General features: G+C 40.0%; 6 protein-coding genes across 7 annotated transcripts in view; all 6 read right to left on the bottom strand.

The window, feature by feature from the left end:
* LOC308571684 (vomeronasal type-2 receptor 26-like) overlaps positions 1 to 21,420 on the bottom strand; it is a gene marked incomplete at both ends in the record, with an annotated part of 363,060 nt that overhangs the window by 292,942 nt on the left and 48,698 nt on the right. The window lies entirely within an intron of this gene.
* LOC308570535 (olfactory receptor-like protein OLF3) lies at positions 1,203 to 2,144 on the bottom strand (the record flags this gene model as incomplete). The annotated part of the gene is made up of 1 exon (XM_081165439.1): positions 1,203 to 2,144. One exon carries the CDS (start codon positions 2,142 to 2,144, stop codon positions 1,203 to 1,205), a length of 942 nt encoding a protein of 313 aa, XP_081021565.1.
* LOC308570503 (olfactory receptor 6F1-like) lies at positions 5,284 to 8,003 on the bottom strand. Its single transcript, XM_081165403.1, has 2 exons — positions 7,835 to 8,003; positions 5,284 to 6,311 (listed from the first exon to the last, which is right to left on the bottom strand). The coding sequence occupies exon 2, from the start codon at positions 6,300 to 6,302 to the stop codon at positions 5,316 to 5,318; it is 987 nt and encodes a 328-aa protein (XP_081021529.1). The 5' UTR covers positions 6,303 to 6,311; positions 7,835 to 8,003; the 3' UTR covers positions 5,284 to 5,315.
* On the bottom strand, positions 9,954 to 15,086 carry LOC308570509 (olfactory receptor 6B1-like). Of its 2 annotated transcripts, none has more exons than XM_081165412.1 (2): positions 14,997 to 15,086; positions 9,954 to 12,472 (listed from the first exon to the last, which is right to left on the bottom strand). In XM_081165412.1, the coding sequence occupies exon 2, from the start codon at positions 11,475 to 11,477 to the stop codon at positions 10,515 to 10,517; it is 963 nt and encodes a 320-aa protein (XP_081021538.1). In that variant the 5' UTR covers positions 11,478 to 12,472; positions 14,997 to 15,086; the 3' UTR covers positions 9,954 to 10,514. The 2 variants fall into 2 exon arrangements, with proteins under 2 accessions (XP_081021538.1, XP_081021537.1); XM_081165411.1 differs by lacking the exon at positions 14,997 to 15,086 and adding an exon at positions 12,972 to 13,119 and having other exon boundaries at positions 9,954 to 12,914.
* Positions 14,190 to 15,789, bottom strand: LOC308570499 (olfactory receptor 6F1-like). The gene is made up of 2 exons (XM_081165400.1): positions 15,710 to 15,789; positions 14,190 to 15,379 (listed from the first exon to the last, which is right to left on the bottom strand). Exon 2 carries the CDS (start codon positions 15,368 to 15,370, stop codon positions 14,366 to 14,368), a length of 1,005 nt encoding a protein of 334 aa, XP_081021526.1. The 5' UTR covers positions 15,371 to 15,379; positions 15,710 to 15,789; the 3' UTR covers positions 14,190 to 14,365.
* On the bottom strand, positions 18,631 to 19,598 carry LOC308570557 (olfactory receptor 5V1-like; the record flags this gene model as incomplete). The annotated part of the gene is made up of 1 exon (XM_081165465.1): positions 18,631 to 19,598. The coding sequence occupies exon 1, from the start codon at positions 19,561 to 19,563 to the stop codon at positions 18,631 to 18,633; it is 933 nt and encodes a 310-aa protein (XP_081021591.1). The 5' UTR covers positions 19,564 to 19,598.

Raw genomic sequence — 21,420 nt, 5'->3', positions numbered from 1 at the left:
GTAATGCTGCTAACTTTAGATCTGGCTGGGAAATTATGGGTGATTTGGATCTGTAACATAATTCTCAGTACTTCACTAATCTACAGTTTGCACAATATTTCAGGAAAGTCAAGATCAAGGTTGTGTGTTTATTTACTCGCTCACCCACAGTGCAATCCAACAATCTTTCCCTTAATATTGATGGCTACTGAGTACTTAGGATACTATGTTCTCCCCTGTCAGCAGAGTGACATTGTTCTGATTGAACTACAGCTCCCATCCACTCCCACCAGCAACGCCTCTGTGAGAAATGGCAACACATGAATAGTTAGAAAGACAGAGTCAGAGTTTACAGTTGAAAGTTGCAGTGATTTGAACCCAATATAAAACAGCAAGTTGGGAGAAGACAGAGGGAAGAGCAATGCCTGGTGTCTGTTTGAATCCAAGGCTATGGCTATGGGAGAAACAACACCCTTTTGGAGTGGCGATGCTGTGAATCCATCTGTCATAGGCTCAGAACGTATATACAGTATATACAGTGGTACCTCAGGTTAAGTACTTAATTCGTTCCGGAGGTCCGTTCTTAACCTGAAACTGTTCTTAACCTGAAGCACCACTTTAGCTAATGGGGCCTCCTGCTGCCACCGCACTGCTGGAGCACGATTTCTGTTCTCATCCTGAAGCAAAGTTCTTAACCTGAAGCACTATTTCTGGGTTAGCACAGTGTGTAACCTGAAGCGTATGTAACCTGAAGCGCATGTAACCCGAGGTACCACTTTATACGTAAATAAACCATATATCATAAAAACATCACACTCTCCACTGTGCCTCATTCCTGAAGGAAACATGAACCCTGGGTGTGTCCCTGGAATCCCTGGAATCTTGCACCACACATTGCTTATATCTAGTCCGATTTTGGGTGAAAGATTTCTGCCTGTATTGCAAGGGGTTGGACTACATGAGCCTTGTGCTTCCTTCCAACTATACAGTTCTATGATTCTATTACATCAACATCATGCTTCAAATCGGTTCAGATGTTAACATTCAATTGCCAGTAATTGTGTGGACTCATTAAGAGTTGTGCATGTATATGTAAATCAGACCCCAACCTCCCAAAGGCAAGAGCAAATAGAGCTTATAGACTTTGAACTTGCATCAGTTAAATATCTGATTACCATTGTACATATTTTAATGCTGCTATATAATTTTTTACAAATGGTTCTTTAGCTTTCCGTGGGAATGTTTTTCCTTACTGCTTTAGCCAAGGCTCCTTTGACTTCCTTGTTCCTTAAACTATAGATGATAGGATTAAGCATTGGAGTGACCACGGCATATACGAAAGCCAACATCTTGTCTTGGTTGGGTGAAGTGTTTGTTCTGGGGTTCATATAAGCAAATGCAGCTGTTCCATAGCAGAAGGTGACGACAGTCAGGTGAGAGGAACATGTGGAGAAGGCTCTTTGCCGACCTTCTGAAGAGTGGATGTGTAGGATAGCACGGATTATATACACGTAAGAAAGCATTATCAAGATGCAGGGGATGAGTAGCACAATGACCCCTGCCACCATAAGCATGATCTCATTGATAAAGGTCTCAGAGCAAGCTAACTTGATAACACCCAGGACTTCACAAGCAAAGTGGTTGATGATGTTGAAAGTGCAGAAGTGAAGGCGCATGGTGAACCCAGTTTGCACTAGAGCATTGAGGAAGCCACCAATCCAGGAAGCTAGTGCCAACTGAATACACACTGTCCTATTCATGATGACTTTATAATGCAAGGGATAGCAAACAGCCACATATCTGTCATAAGCCATGGCTGCCAACAGGATAAACTCAATGCTGCCAAAGGTCAAAGAGATACAGAGCTGGGCCATGCATCTGTTGAAGGAGATGGTCTTTGGACTAATCAGGAAATGAACCAGCAGTTGAGGCACCACACTTGTTGTGTAGCAGATGTCCAAGAAAGAGAGATTGGTCAGGAAGAAGTACATGGGTGTGCTGAGCCGTGGGTCAATACGGATGGCCACAATGATGAGTGTGTTACCTGTCAGGGTGATGAAGTACATGGAGAGAACCACTGCAAAGAGGCACAAATTGGCGCCTCGGTCGCTGGAGAATCCCACAAATATGAACTCTTTGATACTGGTCTGGTTGTGCTGTTCCATTATGCAGACAATGTATCTCTGCTGAAGGGAAAAAATCAGAGGAAGTGGGAAGCATGACTTACACTTTGTGGTTTGAGGTGTCACAGTCCCTTTGCTCCTCATCTAAAAATTAATGATGGACACAGACATAACATTTTAGGAGCACTCTAGGTAAATGGAAAGCATTGTCAGTGTGATGAAATGTTTGCAACAGTACCAGGAGAGTGTAGGAATGGGGGAGAAATTCATTTTGGTTCAATTCAGTGCACATCTTAATGAAAACTGAGTTGAACTCATCTAATTTACGGTTCCCAAGACAACTTGTAAAAAGAAACACAGCTATCCTTCAAACACATGCCTGAATTTTGTAATGTAGTCCTACATTCTAGGGACGCGGGTGGCGCTGTGGGTAAAACCTCAGTGCCTAGGACTTGCCGATCGCATGGTCGGTGGTTCGAATCCCCACAACGGGGTGAGCTTCCATTGTTCAGTCCCAGCTCCTGCCCACCTAGCAGTTCGAAAGCACCCCCAAGTGCAAGTAGATAAATAGGTACCGCTTTATAGTGGGAAGGTAATGGCGTTTCCATGCGCTGCGCTGGTGCTGCCTCGCCAGAGCAGCTTCGTCATGCTGGCCACGTGACCCGGAAGTGTCTTCGGACAGTGCTGGCTCCCGGCCTCTTAAGCGAGATGAGCACGCAACCCCAGAGTCGGACACGACTGGCCCGTATGGGCAGGGGTACCTTTACCTTTTTACCTACATTCTACTTTTTAAAAAACAATGTATATGTCAGGGGAAACCATGCATAATTTAAAGCAAATAACACAAAAGCATCTGAAATGTTTAAATTAGACAAAATGCCAATTTTAGGAGAAATTATTACAAAAATGCTATTTTGGGGAAAAACTTCCCACCCCCACCCCCCAAAAAGAAATGAAAACTATTATGGAAATGTGGTGAGTTTAATTTCATTTTGAGAAAATTAGACATTCAGATTGATAGATTTGGTCATGCCTGATGAAGAGTTAATAATTGCAGGAGGGACCATTTGCTTTCCATATGCTGCTAAACGGACAGCCCAGCAAGTTTCTCCAGTCTTATTGCCCACGATTAGAGTGTTTACAAACATGCAAATTTTAGATCAATACCCAAAATACAAATGAAATAGCTGTAAACAACACAGTAAGGAATCTTTAAAAACTAACAAGAAAGAGAGAGAGAGAATGATGCATCTATTTAATGATTAGTGTTATATGACAAGGGAGAAGTCTGTATGATGCCTGAGTCCCTTCCCATTTGCTGGGTCCTGTGCCCAGTAAGGGTTAAAAGCTGAAGGGAGATTCCATTACTAACTGGGCAATGGTAAGGTAATGGCCATAGCTTGCCATTTAACCACCTTCATCAGCAACTCTTTCTCTAGACAATGATTGTGAATCACCATCTTTTACATTTTTGTATGTGCTGTAAGCCACCCAGAGTGGCTGGGGAAACCCTGCCAGATGGACAGGGTATAAATATTATTATTATTGTTGTTGTTATTATTATTAAAACATCACAGTCTTTGCTGTTCCTCATTCCAAGGGAAGCGGACCCTTGTTAAGCCCCTTGTACCCTTGGAGTCTCTCACCTATCAGAGCCTGGGCTTGGGTGTAACAATAGAATGGACAAGGATGAGGAAAGGTGGATGTAAATATCAAAGGATCATTTCAGTAAAAACAAACACACACATGAAATGAACTGTAGTCCAGAAAGGTTTATAACATTGGCTCAACCAATATTGGATACATCCATCAAAACTAAACCAATACCAACAGATGATTCAGCCAAGCTACATGAAGTGGGGAGCGGGAAGGGGGAATCATTACTGTGTCTGACCATTTTAGGAATAATGTTCTTTACTTGCCGACGCTGTCAACCACCTCAGGTTACCTCCTTCTGAATTGGCAAAAAGTGCAACATAGGGGGGGGGGGAAGAACTTTATTCCTGAAATTGCTCCTGTGAGGAACTACTAAGCATATAGGTGCACATAAACCTAGATGTGGAACAGGAACTATGAATGAATGAATCTTTATTTGCACCAGCCATTGACTATAGCAATAAAACAACAATACGATATACAAAGAATAGAAATAAAAAGTCAATTATTTAAAATACATTTTAGAGTTTTGAATCAATAGCCGAATAGTTGATCTTATGCTGATTGCCCATCTAAAAACCTTGCAACCTTTGCTATCACCTGCTCATATTGATCTGAGAAAGGACACTGTGGTAGTGGTTGGGCGACCTGGAATGGACAATAAAAGAGGGGTGAGGAACTACTAAGCATATAGGTGCACATAAACCTAGATGTGGAACAGGAACTATTGTTATTATTATTATTAAAAAAACCCACACCAATACATAAGAATAAAGTTTCACTGGATAACCCCCATCTCTATCACCACTCCTTACTTCATCTGGTGTGTATTGCTCCAGCAAATGGAAGTCTTGTAAGAAACATGGATTTTCCAAGAAGACACTGTAGACAATTATTGAGTTCAGGTTCAGCCTACAGTTCCAAATCCCTATTGGGCAATTAATCAAGACAACACTTTTTAAAATTTTGAGGTTAGAGCTTTCATCATCCAAAGCCTTTGAAAATAATTTGAGGCTGTACCAGTTTATCAGTTTCATAGGATCACTTGCAATATATGATGTAACCAGGTGATCCTCAACTAAGTCATGCACAAAGTAAACCCATTGACATCAATGGACTCAACAATACTATTTTGGTTCAATTCAAAATAAAGAAAGAAATGAGGCTTAGAAAAGGAAGGGCTTGGGGGTGGGGAGAAAGAGAGGCAGATCAGAGTGGGTAGGACTTTTTAAATTATCCAGTCTCCCTCGTGAAAGGTTGTGCAAGCACCCGAAGCAGTGATAGTTTTGATTCAGATAATAATATTTATTTATTAATTTCATAAAAATTAAAGACTGCTTGATTGTAAAAAACAAACAAACACTCAAAATATTTTACAAAAGAAAAAAAAGAGAAATTACAGCTATACTTTAAAACATACAGACGTTACAATACTGAAATAGATTTAAATTATATAACAAATATATAATTCCCACAGTACATGTGACAAGAGAAAGGATTTAGAAAATCAAGAGAAAAACACACACATCACAATCCTCCGGCAGGATGCTCAAGTTTTCACCCTAATTTAAAAACATTATTTTGGAATTTCTGGGACATTAAGCTACGAGTCAGTCTGCCCACAGACCTCCTAAAAGACTCTTTCACTTCTCTGTTCCTGAGACTGTATATCAGTGGATTGACCAGAGGGGTCAGAATGGTGTAAAAAGCAGAGAAGACTTTGTTTAGCTTTCTCATATTTTCAGTATTGGGCAGCACATAGACTATGATTAGGGTGCCATAATAAATTGTAACCACGGCAAGATGAGATGAGCATGTGGAGAAGGCCTTTTTCCTTCCAGTAGCAGATGGGATTCTCAGGATAGTGGTGATGATGAACATATATGATGTCAAAGTCAATAGAAAAGGAGGAAGGATGTAAATGACTGAAAATATGAAACCCATCAATTCAAATTTTTGTGCCTCAGTGCAAGCAATTCTTGCTACTGGGGTAAAGTCACAAAAGAAATGTTCAATTTCATTGGGGCCGCAGAACGTCAACCGTGTCATTGGGTACATCATTATTGACATTGCTAGAAACCCATTAATCCAAGACCCAGCTGCCATGTGAAGGCAGAGCCTATTGTTCATTAGGGTTGCATAATGTAGGGGCTTACATATTGCTATGTATCTGTCATAAGACATCATAGCTAGGAGACTGCATTCAGTAACGATCAGAGAACTAAAGAAATAGAATTGTGTGATGCAGCCAGGGATGGAAATAGCTCTGTCTGCAGTCAGGGAACTAACAAGGACCTTGGGCAAGATGGTTGAACTGTAGAAGGTCTCCAAGCAAGACAGGTTAGCAAGGAAAAAGTACATAGGAGTGTGAAGGTTGTGGTTTGTCACAACTAATCCAACAATGAGGATGTTTCCAGTCATTGTAAGGATGTATATAGTTAGAAACAAGATGAAGAGGACAATCTGTAGGTCTTGAAAATCCCCAAATCCCTGGAGAATCAATTCTGTGATGATGGTTTGATTTCTCCCTTCTGCCATTGCCATCCTTCGTATCTAGGGGGAAATGTAATAAAATTCACTGAATTATTAACTATTATTTGCTGCTGCATACGGTACAATGACTATTAAGTATGGCTCTGCTAGGGATTGTGTAGGTGATTCTCTTTTGCCAGAACTTTCCATATCTTATGTGTGTTTTTTTGAGACACAATGATCTGAAGGTTTAGTGTTACACATTTCACAACAGCATTACTCTTGTCAGTGTATGCTTTTGTAGTGGATACATATGCACTCATTATCAAAGTGCAAGTTTAACTTCCATTAATGGTTTTCCTATTTGGAGCAACTCAAAAACAAGCGTATGAGAATAACTTGCATTTCTACATCCCACATCATTCCATGATTATTGAGTAGGAACATTGTTTGTTGTCAGTGTTAATAAATGCAAAGAACAAGTAGTTTTGTATTCCAATTTGAATGAATCAATAAAAACGTTGATACAAAAATAGAAGAGTAGGAAGGGGATGGAAAGGAAGATATCTGTACAACTGCATGTCCAGTCTCTTCAGCTTAAGGCCACAATCCTACATGCATTTACCTAAGAGTAAGCCTTATTGAACTCAATAGATCTTACTTCTTAGTAGGTGTTTAGAGGATTGCATTGTAGTTGATGTAGTTCTGGTGAAGTTCAGAAATTTAATTCAAGGAGTAAAACTAATCTTAGTTGTTTTTCTTTCTAGCAGCCAATGACAGCTGTCCTTAATTGAATATGTGGTGAGTGTATTAGTTTATAGTCTGACCATTATTTGATCTCCCACATCTCATCTTTCTTTAGTTGTGCCCTTGTGACAGATATAGGTGGCCCAGATAAATGAGTAAATACAAGGTAGGAAATAAAAAGAGAACCAACATATCTAAGGAGAGCCAGAGGCAAAGGCAACCCATAGAACTATAATATCATAGAGATGGAAATCACCCCAAGGATCATCTTGCATTGATCACCCTGCAATGCAAAAATCACAGCTAAGGAATCCCTGACTGATGTCCATTCAACTAATGACCCTCTGGGATCCTCAGGTGAAGAAGCTTCGGGTCTCTGTTTTTGGATGATGTTCAGCTGCATACTAATAAATTCAGTTTGGGCAATTAAAGTTGATTGGGAGTTATTGTGCAAGAAACCGACATCACCAAAAGATCAGATAAAGAAAGTGAAAGGAAAACATGTGGGATAACATTTGATCAATCAGCTTACTCCCCTGCAAACAAGAAGCAGATCCTCTGGAAGCCAGACATGTGGCCTTGGAGCCTTACAAGATCCTGCAGTGGTGGTGTAATGGTCAGAGTGTCAGGCTAGCACCTGGGAGACCAGGGTTCAAATCCCTCATTGAGCCATAGGCATGTTCTGTTACTTGTCAGCTTGTCATGCAATTGTACAGAAAATAGCCCCAGGAATTTGGAGGCTAATCACACTACTGGCTTCCCACCTTCTAAGGAAAGGCTATCACTCAGATACAGAGGTCTTGGCCTCTTTTCCTCATTGATTTTGTTTTCCCTCCCCCATGAGCAGTGTTTCTTACCTGTATAGTCCTTTATCTCATTCTGTTGAGTGATATGCTTGAAGTGCAAAATATGGAGCATAGATTGACCTTCTGCTCTTCTTCATGCTCCCTGTATTATTATTCTCTCTTTCTGGTTCTGATATTTGCATCTTTGAGTTCTGCATGGATTTCATCTGTACATATGAGCCCTTACAGCAAGGAGACATTATGTTCTGAGGACCAACCCCCATACAACTGCCACTTTTTTTCCATGTATCCATCTAATTTAATGTCCCTTGGAGATAAGTGTCTCCTATGTCTCATTTAAAGGAAGAACTAAGTCTCCTGGGGTCACATTCAAATTCAATTTTTACCTTCACAGAATGCAATGTTTGTGATTAGGTACACCCACAGAGGTAAGAAAAAAAGAGTCATTCCATTACCTGGAGGGGTCACTTCCTTGTTCGCATAGAGAAGCTATTTTCAACGGAGCCCGATGACAAAAGCACACAGCTGTATTGAGGCAGCAGCAAGTGTCAAATTTTTGCATCTCTAACAATTTTGCACCTGGGGCAACCTCCCCTATGGTCCCCCTCACCCTATGCTGCTGCTGGATGGTGCCATTCAGCCTGGCAGAAAAACTGGGGATAATGCTGCCCAACAAGGCTATGTTGTGCGTGTCAGGTTCATACACCCAGGATGCCCACAGCATAGAGGGAGGCGCCTTAACAAACCTAGCTTCATGAACATAGAGTGCAGCCCTGCTGACAAGAGGGATAGAATCCCCTATTTGTTAGAATTCACTGGCCCAGATGTATTTTATTTGGTTACAGTGGTACCTTGATTTTAGAATGTAATCCATTCCAGAAGACTGTTCGAGTTCTGAAATGTTCAAAAAACAAAAACTCAACAGCCAACAGCTAGGTAGGCCTCAGGATCTTGCACTCAGTGGAAGCCGCATGGCATGTCTGACATCTCAGGTGTGTTTGAAAACCGAAGCATTTACTTCAGGGTATACAGAGTTCATAAACCAAACTGTTCATCAATGGAGATATTCAAAAACCGAGGTACAACTGTATTTTGGTTTAATTAGTTTGTTTTGCAGGGCCTCTGGTTTGTTATATTTTAATAAGTATAACATGTTTACACAAAATATTGTGTGTCTCAAAATTTCTTTCTGGTGTGATGGCAATTGCCTATATCCCTCCTTTCAAGATGCAAATTCTACTGAGGCAGTAAAGGTAAAGGGACCCCTGACCATTAGGACCAGTCGTGACCGACTCTAGGGTTGCGGTGCTCATCTCGCTTTATTGGCCGAGGAATCTGGCATACAGCTTCTGGGTCATGTGGCCAACATGACTAAGCCACTTCTGGCGAACCAGAGCAGCACAGGGAAATGCTGTTTACCTTCCCGCCAGAGTGGTACCTATTTATCTACTTGGACTTTGAGGTGCTTTCGAACTGCTTGATTGGCAGGAGCAGGGACCGAGCAATTGGAGCTCACCCCGTCGCGGGGATTCGAACTGCCGACCTTCTGATATGCAAGTCCTAGGCTCTGTGGTTTAATTCACAGTGCCACCCGCGTCCCTTTCTCAAATTATTCTGCCTATGGAAGACCTTGCAAATGAATATTGCTTTCAGTAAAATAAATATTACTATGAAAATTTGGGGGTTATGATAGTCTCAAAGAATAAATTCTATGTTTCCTGATGCAAAGAAAATATCTCCAATATTCACACTTGACTTCATGTGGCTAGAAATTGGAGGTTTCCAGTTGTGAAGGGCATCAGAGTGGTCACAATGTGAAACTGATGCAATACAAACAAGCAACAGCAAGCATGCAACTGTTGCAATGCTGAGTACTACCAGCAACAACAACAAACCAATGCTGACCATTTTCTGAGAAAGAGGAATCAATCAGTGGGATGAGGAGGTAATTTTCACCCCTCCATCCTCCCCTCTGCACGGTGCCTTTGCAGCAGATTTAGAGGGGGTGAAGTGTGCAGTGAAAGGTACAGTAAATTTCTGAAAATCTGCTCCCTCCCCATTCTGTTTTTAAAAACGTTTTCTTTCAGTAGAAAGGTGCAATTGGACACAATAGGGTTGATCTGGAATTTATTATCATTTATTTATTGTTTAGACCATTTATATACCACTTTATATATTAATATATATCCAAGTTCTATAAAGCAAACATAAACAACAAAAATATTTTCAAAACACCAAATAAAATCAATAACACAAATTACTAATAAATACAAACAAATATCAATTCATTCTCCTGTGGCACACCGCCCCACTCGACAACCCTCTTCCAACTTTCACCCAGAGCCGCAAAACCTCCCAGAACACCTCCAAGATTTCACAACAAAGAAGAGTCTTGGAACCAGCTGACATCACAATAATCACTCATAAGCACTGGGATTGCTTTTATTGGCAGGCAAAACGGTTCATGGGGCTTCAGGTGGTTCTTAGCTGTGTCCCTTTCAGCACTCAATAAACTACAGTGTACAACTACAGTGTACGCACCTAGCTCCAAGCTACAGCAGGTAGAATTCAGCAGATCATGAATGGTGATAATGAATGACACAAGAAAAATAGTATAATTTCTTCTGTACCATCACTATATGTATGACAAGAGAAAGAAAGAGATTTAGACACTATATAAAGGCTTCAGTATCCATAAGATGAAGTCACCAATTTCTCCCCTAATCCAAAATTAGTGCCTTTGATTCCCTATGATCTTATGCAGCTTTCCAATAGATTTCTTAAGAGACTCTTTCACTTCCTTGTTCCTGAGACTGTATATCAGGGGATTGGCCAGAGGTGTTAGGATGGTGTAAAAAACAGAGAAGACTTTATTTAGCTTTCTCATATTTTCCCTCTTGGGCAACACATAAACTAAGATTAGGGTCCCATAATAAATTGTAACTACAACAAGGTGAGATGAGCAAGTGGAGAAGGCTTTTTGCCTTCCAGTGGCAGATGGGATTCTCAGGATGGTGATGATGATAAATGTGTATGAGGTCACAGTCAAGGAGAATGGTGGCAAGGTGAAAATGGTTGAGAATATGAAGCACATCAGTTCTAATGTTTGAGTTTCACTGCAAGCGATACTTGTTATGGGGGTAAAGTCACAGAAGAAATGTTCTATTTCATTGGGACCACAAAATGTCAACCTTGTCATCAGATACATCATTACTGACATTGCCAAAAAACCTGTAATCCAACAGCCAGCTGCCATGAGAACACATCGCTTAGCTGTCATATGGGTTCCATAATGCAGAGGTTTACATATTGCTACATACCTGTCATAAGACATCATAGCTAGGAGACCACATTCAGTAACTACCAGAGCAGTAAAGAAATAGAATTGTGCAATGCAGCCAGGGATGGAAATGGCTCTCTCTGCAGTCAGGGAACTGACAAGGACCTTGGGCAAGATGGTTGAACTGTAGAAGGTCTCCAAGCAAGAGAGGTTTGCCAGAAAAAAGTACATGGGAGTGTGGAGGCTGTGGTTTGTCACAACTAATCCAACAATGAGGATGTTTCCAGACATTGTAAGGATGTATATAGTTAGAAACAAGATGAAGAGGACAATCTGTAGGTCTTGAAAATCCCCAAATCCCTGGAGAATCAATTCTGTGATGATAGTTTGATTTCTCCCTTCTGCCATTGTCATCCTTTGTATCTAGCAGCAGTGGTTCTTTTTTCCCTTTCAGTAGTCAATGAAAGCTTTCCTTCATTTAATATCAGTGACTTACATTGTCATGTATTGTATGTGCACTTCCTTTCTTCAGTCATGCATTTGTTGTGCATTATCTTTTTTCTCACCTTCATGACAATTATTTCTTAGTTTACATATATCTTATTCTGTTGAGTGATAAACTTAAAATGCAGAATATGGAGAACCTTTTCTTCATCATCATGCTTCCTGTATCTGATAATCTATCTGTCTTATTCTGATACTTTGCTTTTGCTTTCCTGTAAAGTATTGTACTGCTCCTCTCCTGCCTTCATTGCATAAATGGTAGAAGTTTGTCTTCTGCATCCATTTCATTTATGCAGATGAAACCTCATGGTAAGAAGACATTATATTCCGAGGACCAATGTCATCTACACCTTCTACTTGTTTTTGTGTATGTAATGTCTAAAGTAATTTCCCCTGGTGATGTGTGTCTCTTATGTCTCATTTAAATGAGTAACTAAATCACCTGGGGTCATATTCAAAAGTAAAGTTGATGATTAGGTCATTAAAATTTGACAAAATAGTCCCAGTCTGCTAGGAAATTCTGGCACATTTACCCCCCAATATCCCTTCATTAACAAAGAGTCGGGTTTGCTTGTTAAGCATGCTAGTCTTTAGAAAAGGGATCAGAAGACTAAGATGGAAACTGGAAAGGTTTGCTTGTTGCTCAATGTAACAAAGTGAAAAGGGTTAATGAAATCAGGTGTGTGGTAATTACTACAATGGACTATCTAAACTTGTTAGGCAAGTTTATTTATATCTATGCTAAAAAAGATTCAAACATAATAGTGCTTGGACATGTGTGATGACATATGCTCACACCTTTTCAGTGGCTTGTCATGTCAAGTAGATGACATTCAGAAAGGTGTGTGCAGAGGGGGACATTTGTCCAAACTGCTGTTCAGAAAGGAAGTTGATATTCTGGGATACTGAAAAGAAGATCTTGTTAGTTCCCTGTTTCCTAATATGGACAAAGATATGACACTACTGTATTTTGTACTTGATTTCTGAATCTGAGGTCTCAAGTAAATGTGATACAAGATAACCACAATCTGATCTCACAACATTCCTCTTTCTTTAAAGAAGGTGCAGGAGAAGGTGCTGAACTGAATCAGGACCATACTGCATCAGAAAACAAGCTTAAAACTCCCTTAGTTTCTTTTCCTCAAATAGCCCTGCCCCAGTGCTATCTACTCTGCTGGAGAAATCATGTCAGTTTTCCCATGTTTTTCCCCAGTATGGAAAACAGATGGGACTCTCTGTGTGGTAAAGAACATGAAAATCCTCCAGGTGAAAGGGTTTATTTCCAATTTAACTGCTGATCCAATTTGCCTGATGTCCCAGAGAAAGATTTAGACAATAAATCTTTCTCTGGGACATCAGGCAAATTGGATCAGCAGTTAAATTGGAAATAAACCCTTTAAAGACTTCACTATCTTCCACCAGTAAGCATTAATTTCTACTCTAAACTTAAATAGTTCTTTAGATTCTGGGGCATTATGCCCTGAGTCAGCTTGTCAAGATTTCCATCAGTCATGGATGTTTTCATCACATCTCACTGTTACTTATGCTTCAAAATGAACATGATAAGTTGGATCCTCCATGTTGTGCTCGGCACTGAAACTCTTCCCTAACCAGCTTGTGGGCGGGGCTTGCCCTGCTCCAAGCCGGTGGTGCCACAGTTATGCTAATGGCCTTTAGCCAATCAGAAGCGTGGCAAGGTTGGGGGTATTTATTTGGCAGCATGACGTAGGGACCTCCTTTTGCTTTGCGCTGCTGAACACCCACCCACCCACCTGTTAATTAGGTTGTGTTTGACCTTGATTTGGACTTTGTTTGGTCGCCTGTTTTGGAACGGGGGCAAGGTAGGAATTGTTTCCAATGTGGCAGACTGGCTGTGGCCACTTGGTTTTTGCCTACCTCTTAGCAATCGTCACAACTTTGTAAGGTTTGGCGGTTAGGCATTGGTTTAGGGGAATGTGGGAAGCGGAGGTGCGGCCATCACCTGCCCCTCCAATGAATAGGGTATTCTGTTAAAGGAATCCGGGGGTCTGGATCTTGTCCGAAGCCTGGAGAGGGGCTAGGGCCATGCCAGGACCCCTGGGAACCCCAGGGGTGAACACCAGTCTATATACAATGATGGAGCTCCCCCTGCTGGTTGCTTACCCTTCGGAGGCTTCCTGCAGGGTGGGGCAGGAGCTATATATGCAGTGGTACCTCGCAAGACGAATGCCTCGCCACACGAAAAACGCGCAAGACGAAAGAGTTTTCTGTTTTTTGAGTCGTTCCGCAAGACGAATTTCCCTATGGGCTTGCTTTGCAAGATGAAACATCTTGCGAGTTCTTGCGAGTTCATTTCCTTTTTGTTAAAGCCGCTAAGCCTCTAAGCCGTTAATAGCCGCTAAGCCGCTAAGCCGTTAATAGCCATTAATAGCCGTTAAGCCGCTAAGCCGTTAATAGCCACTAAGCCGTTAATAGCCGCTAAGCTGCTAAGCCGCTAATAGCCGCTAAGCCGCTAAGCCACTAATAGCCGTGCTTCGCAAGACAAAAAATCCGCAAGACGAACAGACTCGCGGAACAGATTAATTTCGTCTTGCGAGGCACCACTGTAGTTTGATACCAATGCCTAAACCAATACCAGTCACATTTGTGTATTTTAATAAAGTTGTGGCCAAAATTTGCCCATCAACATTTAAACTAAATTCTGTCTCCACTGTGTCTTTATTTCCATGGGGGATGGGTTTTGGGGCTCGAAGCACAATTAAGCTGAGAATATTGCAATACTGGGAAATTGGAGTCAATTTGAAGTGAGGGAAATGAATCTAGGGTGATTTAGGATTCCATCCCAAACTAAAAACAGTTCCTTGAATTTCCTTTGACCATATGCCATTAGTCAGTTTACCAACAGATTTCCTAAGGCACACTTTCACTTCCCTATTCCTGAGACTGTATATCAGTGGATTGACCAGAGGAGTAAGAATGGTGTAAAAAACAGAGAAGACTTTGTTTAGCTTTCTCATATTTTCATTATTGGGCAGCACATAGACTATGATTAAGGTGCCATAATAAATTGTCACTACAAAAAGGTGAGATGAGCATGTAGAGAAGGCCTTTTTCCTTCCAGTAGCAGATGGGATTCTCAGGATAGTGGTTACAATAAATGTGTATGAGGTCAGAGTCAATAAAAATGTAGGCACGGTGAAAATGGTTGAGAATATGAAACCCATTAGTTCAAATTTCTGAGATTCACTGCAAGCGATTTTTGCCACAGGGGTAAAGTCACAGAAGAAATGTTCTATTTCATTGGGACCACAAAATGTCAACCTTGTCATCAGATACATCATTACTGACATTGCCAAAAAACCTGTAATCCAACAGCCAGCTGCCATGAGAACACATCGCTTAGCTGTCATATGAGTTCCATAATGCAGAGGTTTACATATTGCTACATACCTGTCATAAGACATCATAGCTAGGAGACCACATTCAGTAACTACCAGAGCAGTAAAGAAATAGAATTGCGCAATGCAGCCAGGGATGGAAATGGCTCTCTCTGCAGTCAGAGAACTGACAAGGACCTTGGGCAAGATGGTTGAACTGTAGAAGGTCTCCAAGCAAGAGAGGTTTGCCAGAAAAAAGTACATGGGAGTGTGGAGGCTGTGGTTTGTCACAACTAATCCAACAATGAGGATGTTTCCAGTCATTGTAAGGATATAGATGGCTAGAAACAAGATGAAGATGACAATCCGTAGATCTTGAAAATCCCCAAATCCCCGAAGAATTAATTCTGTGATGATGGTTTGATTTCCCTCTTCTCTTTTTTCCATATTGTATGTCTGAAGAAGGGTGAAAAGGCCCTAATACAAATTAGTGAATTATTAGATATCAAGACATCAAGCACCACACGTAGCACTGGTGCCATTTTATTTTATTTTTTATGGAAGAGATTTCCATGTTACCTTTCCTAATAAAAACATCTTCCCAAAGTGACATAAAATGCATTTTTCGAAACCAAGAGAGAAAGAAAAAAAAAAATCACTATTATAATCTAAATAAGATAAAAGTGATATAGTCATTTTATATTAACCCAATCAAATATACAATTCCCAGTCACTGAAAAACTTACAGTACCAACAATTATCCCTAGTTAAACACAGATGAAATACCTTCAGGGCCTATCTAAAAGAGGAGAGAGGGAGAGAGAGAATTGTATCATCAGGGAGTTCCATGCCTACCAAGAAGGCTTGCGCCCCCCCCCCCCCCCGATTCAAATGTTAGCTGGCATCTACAGTTCTAGGACAGCACTTACCCAGAGCTTTCCAGGACAATCATTTTCTACTGCTGAACATTGTTGCATGGAGGAGGGGGATCCAGAGAATATGTAATTTTAATGTTGCATCAAACATTAACAACATGCCCCTGTATTTCTTTGAAATTTTGTCATGATTAGTTTCATTTGTAAACTTAATGTATTCCTGTCAAGAATCATTTCTCACTGGTTTAGCAATATCTTGTTTTGTTGAATGGCCAGGGAGAATATGGAGTATCACTTGTTTTTTTGAAATAAATAACAAGATGAAAGATTAAAAAATATATATTAAAAGATGATCTAAAAAGAATGAAGTGTTTTTGTTTTAAGACAGTCTTTAAAAGAATCTTTCAAAAAAAGTTTTTTTAAAAAATAATTCCAGTAGCACCTTAAAAACCAACTAAGTATAAGATTTCTAGGTATGAGCTTTCGTGTGAATACACACTTCTTCAGATACTCTGAAGCAGAGGTTGCTACAACCTTGTAACTGTTGATTACAGTTAATGATGGCAGTTGGTTTCACAGGGAAGGGCAAGGGATTTTAAGGTGCTATATGAATTATTTTTTAAAAAATTGGGAAAGATTCTTTTAAAGACTGTCTTAAAAGACTTTATTCTCTTAAGGGAGTTCTTTTTGGATCATCTTTTAATAATTTTTTTTAAAAAAATTCATCTTGTTATCTATTATGACTACGACAGACCAACACGGCTGCCTACCTGAATCTGGTTTTTTAAAAGTTGTTGTTCTTTATGCATGATGTATTGAATCTTCTTCCTGTATCTCTCTGTGTGATTTTTCTTTCAAATAAAGCAATGTACTATGCCTTTTTAATTTTCAGCGCATGCATGACAGAAGTTCTATATCCGTTTCCTTCATATATGATATACATCTCAGCAATGAGGCATTTATTTATGAACGTTAATCCCTCCCCCCAATATTTCATCTTTTTTTGCTTAAGAAAACATATCCTAGAACTGAACGTCTCCGGTGATTAATTATGTGTCTTCTGAACAAGGTTCCAGAAAACCAAAGTGTTGTATACTAATGGGAATCCTAACTATGCAATAATAATAACGTAATCATGTTTACATTTATTCACTTTAAAACCCTAATCATGAAGCACAATCTTTTTTAAAAAAATAAATGTTTATTGGATTTTCACAAATTATAAGAACACACACAATACACAATACAAACATAGACACACAAAAACAAACATGTATAATTTCGAATCCTTTTTTTCTTAAAACTTACTTCACCGACTTCCCCGTACCTCCCCTTTCTGCATCCCAATTCCCAAATTTGTTTCAGCAAATCCTCCCCCTTGATTTTATCTAATTTTTCCTTGTTCTTTTCTTTTACTTAATCTTTTACAGCTGTAATCCCCTATTTTCTATAACCGCAACATTTTAGCACTCATTAATTTTACAATATTTCTTAAGATAAATTTTAAATTTCATCCAATCTTCTTCCGCCGTCTCCTTCCCCTGGTCTCGGATTCTGCCAGTCATTTCAGCCAGTCCCATATATTCTATCACCTCCGTCTGCCATTCTTCCAGAGTGGGTAAGTCTTGTGTCTTCCAATACTTTGCAATGAGTATTCTTGCTGCTGTCGTAGCATACATAAAAAAAGTTCTGTCTTTCTTTGACACCAATTGGCCGACAATGCCCAAGAGAAAGGCTTCTGGTTTCTTAGGGAAGGTACATTTAAGTACCTTTTTCATTTCATTATATATCATTTCCCAGAAGACCTTAATCTTTGGGCACGTCCACCAAAGGTGAAAGAATGTACCTTCAGTTTCTTTGCATTTCCAACACTTATTATCAGACAAATGGTAGATTTTTGCTAGCTTGACTGGGGTCATGTACCACCTATTGATCATTTTCATAATATTTTCCTTCAAGGCATTACATGCCGTAAATTTTATACCGGTGGTCCACAACTGCAAACATAATGTTATGACCAATGTCTTGTGCCCACTTTATCATAGCTGATTTCACTGTTTCATCTTGTGTATTCCATTTCAGCAACAAGTTGTACATTCTTGACAGATTCTTAGTATTGGGTTCTAACAGTTCTGTTTCTAATTTTGATTTTTCCACCTGGAAGCCAATTTTCCTATGAAGCACAATCTTATGCTTGTTAATTCAGATGTAATTATGCACACAGGGCCTGCTTTCCAAACACAATGTGTTCCCAGGAAATTGTTTGTTAGGCACATGTTCATATAATAAGCTGATTACTTCCATTATTTCCAGTATAGGAACCAGGGGTGCCAACTTATGGGAGAGCAAAGATGTCAAATTTTTAAAATAAGAAAGATAGTTTGCAATATTTCTTGACCATTGACCATTGACAAATGAAGTGTTGGTTACTAGTTGCACTGTTTGTATAAGACACTATTTGTGCATGTGAAGAACCATGAACTCTGTCTAGAGTTTGTTAGAGGAAAGGAAAATATGGCATAAATAAACAGATTAGTTGCACCAATAAAGGTTGATCAGTGTGATCATGTGAGATCTGGGAGTTGAGTTTCAAAAGTAAAAACAACATTCGAATGAAAATGTGGCCATTGCAACAAAATATAATAAAGAAACATAAATGAAAGCAGAAATAGAAATTTTGGCTGTTTTAAACAATGTTAATGATATGTCACTGTGATAATTCATAGTCACGGTTTTTCTTATTCTTGCCTACTTTAATCACAAGCAATAGATTGGGTGAATGCTAAATGTTCAAGTAAAAAAAAAAACCTAAAATAAAATACAACACATCTTTCATTTCAAATACAGCTTCTTCATAAATATCTTTTTCAGTGCACCCTTAATATCTTTGTTTCTCAAGGTATAAATCAAAGGATTCAGCATGGGTGTGACAATGCTGTAAATGACAGAAATGATTCTGTCTTTGTCTAAAGAGTAGGTGGAAATTGGACGGACGTAGGTGAAGATGGAACTCCCATAATATAAGAGGACAATGGTCAGGTGTGAGGCACAGGTGGAAAAGGCTTTGAGCCTTCCTTCAGTGGAGCGTATCTTCAAGATAGTGGAAATGATGTAGACATAAGAGAGGACAATGCAGACAAATGGGGTCCATCCTATGAAGACCCCAATGACAAGAAGAATGATCTCATTGAGGGAAGTGTCTCCACAAGAAATCTTCAGAAGGGGAGGGATATCACAAAAGAAATAATTGAGCTGATTTACCCCACAGAAAGGTAGTTGGAAGGTAAAGTAGGTGTGCACAGCTGAGTTGAGAAAACCACTTGCCCAACAGGCTCCGGATAACTGGAGACAAAACCCTTTCTTCATGGTGGCTGCATAGTGCAAAGGATGGCATATAGCTACAAAGTGGTCATAGGCCATGGCAGCCAGTAGGATGCACTCAGTACCCACAAATGAGGCAAAGAAATAAAGCTGAGTTATACAACTGGCATATGGGATGCTCTTTTTCTCTGAGAGTAGGTGGACCAGCATCTGAGGGACATTGGTGCTGGTATAACAGATATCCAGAAAAGAGAGGTTCCCTAGAAAGAAGTACATGGGTGTGTGAAGCTGAGGGTCCAGGCAGGCAATGGTAATGATGGAGATGTTCCCCACCAGAGTGCAGATGTATGTGATAAGAAAGAATGAGAAGAGCAACAGCTGCAACTCCTGAAGACCAGAGAAGCCCAAGATGAGAAATTCAGTCAGTGCTGTTTCATTGATCATTGTTTTGGTGTTCTCTGTTTGGGAAATGAGAAAAAAAATCTGGTAAGTGTCCTGCCACCATAAGAAGAAGCCAAGAACAGAGACTGATCAGAAATTCTGTAAATGTGCACAACTTTTTATTCATTTGTTAAAACAATAAACTACACACCATTTGAATATATTGTGACAGTACACAAAAAAGGAATTCAAAGGAAACTCAAGGATAAATGAGTAAAAAAACACTAGAACCATCTGTAAAGCCAGCATGAACCAATGGCCAACAAAAAGCTTGTTTGAAATCCTTAATAGATTCACATCATCCCCATTTCCACAGCAATCATGTTCCAAAGTGTGAATGTTGCCACACTAAATCTTAGGTGTTTGCTAAATTGATTTTTGTGGTAGGAGTGGCACCCATAATAGATCCTAAACAACATGATGGAAAGTAAAATAGAAAAACTTAATGCAATGTCTAGAAGACGTTGAGCGTTGGGGCCATATTAGACATTAGCTTAATATGTAGCATCCAGTTTCATATCTTGTTTTATTTCTCTCAGTTTTCTCTCAGGTTACATAGGCTTCAGGTTACATATGCTTCAGGTTACAGACTCCGCTAACCCAGAAATAGTACCTCGGGTTAAGAACTTTGATTCAGGATGAGAACAGAAATCGTGCTCCCGCGGTGCGGCAGCAGCAGGAGGCCCCATTAGCTAAAGTGGTGCTTCAGGTTAAGAACAGTTTCAGGTTAAGAACGGACCTCCGGAATGAATTAAGTACGTAATCCGAGGTACCACTGTATAAGGTTCAGTTCTCCACTTTTCCAGATCAGTTTGCCAATACTTTAATTTTTAAAAATCCTCATGAAAATTAATCAGCATATCTGTGTGAACTTATCTGAATGTAAACAAATCTGTTTGCAATTTTGTCTAATACACACATTTTGGCAAAGCAATTTTCCATAATATATCATATTATTTGAATAATATTTACTGGCTATACAGTAAATATTATTTACTGTACCTTGGGTTAAGAACTTAATTCATTCTGGAGGTCTGTTCTTAACCTGAAACTGTTCTTAACCTGAGGTACCAATTTAGGTAATGAGGCCTCCTGCTGCTGCCACACCACCGCCACACAATTTCTGTTCTCATCCTGAAGCAAAGTTCTTAACGCGAGGTAATATTTCTGGGTTAGCGGAGTCTGTAACCTGAAGCGTCTGTAACCTGAAGTGTCTGTAACCCAAGGTACCACTGTATATACATGTTTATGCATAGTAGTGTGTACATTTTTCTACATATTACTTAGATGGAAAACCACATTGCAAAATTCGGAAAAGTATACATTTCAAAGGATGGTTGTTCTCTAGCTCTCATATTGTTTTAGGAAGTGTGAATGAAGTAAGTCTGCATTTAAATGAGACCTGAATTGAATTTCTCCATCTCTAGTGGAAGACCATGCTTACAAGGGAAGAAGCATGGAGGGAAGGGAGTGGAGAGCCACCATGGTGTAGTGATTAAAAGCGGTAGTCTTGTAATCTGGTGAACCGGGTTCGTGTCTCCACTCCTCTGCATGCAGCTGCTGGGTGACCTTGGGCTAGTCACACTTCTCTGAAGTCTCTCAGCCTCACTCACTTCACAGAGTGTTTGTTGTGGGGAATGAAGGGAAAGGAGAATGTTAGCCATTTTGAGTCTCCTTAGGGTAGTGATAAAGTGGGATATCAAATCCAAACTCTTCTCCTTCACTCCTCTGCTGCAGTTGGATTCGAGATTGCTCCCCATTGCTAGGAGCCTTAATGGGGTGAGGGAGTCCCCATCATCCAAACCACACAGGATGAGGAGGCTATCTCCATTCTGAGCATGATGGGGAAGTGAAGAGGTC

Source organism: Podarcis bocagei (assembly GCF_964188305.1).
Source record: "Podarcis bocagei genome assembly, chromosome: 13".
NCBI lineage: Eukaryota > Metazoa > Chordata > Lepidosauria > Squamata > Lacertidae > Podarcis > Podarcis bocagei.
Note: the sequence above shows the minus strand (reverse complement) of the source record. Positions and strands in the feature narration are given on the sequence as shown.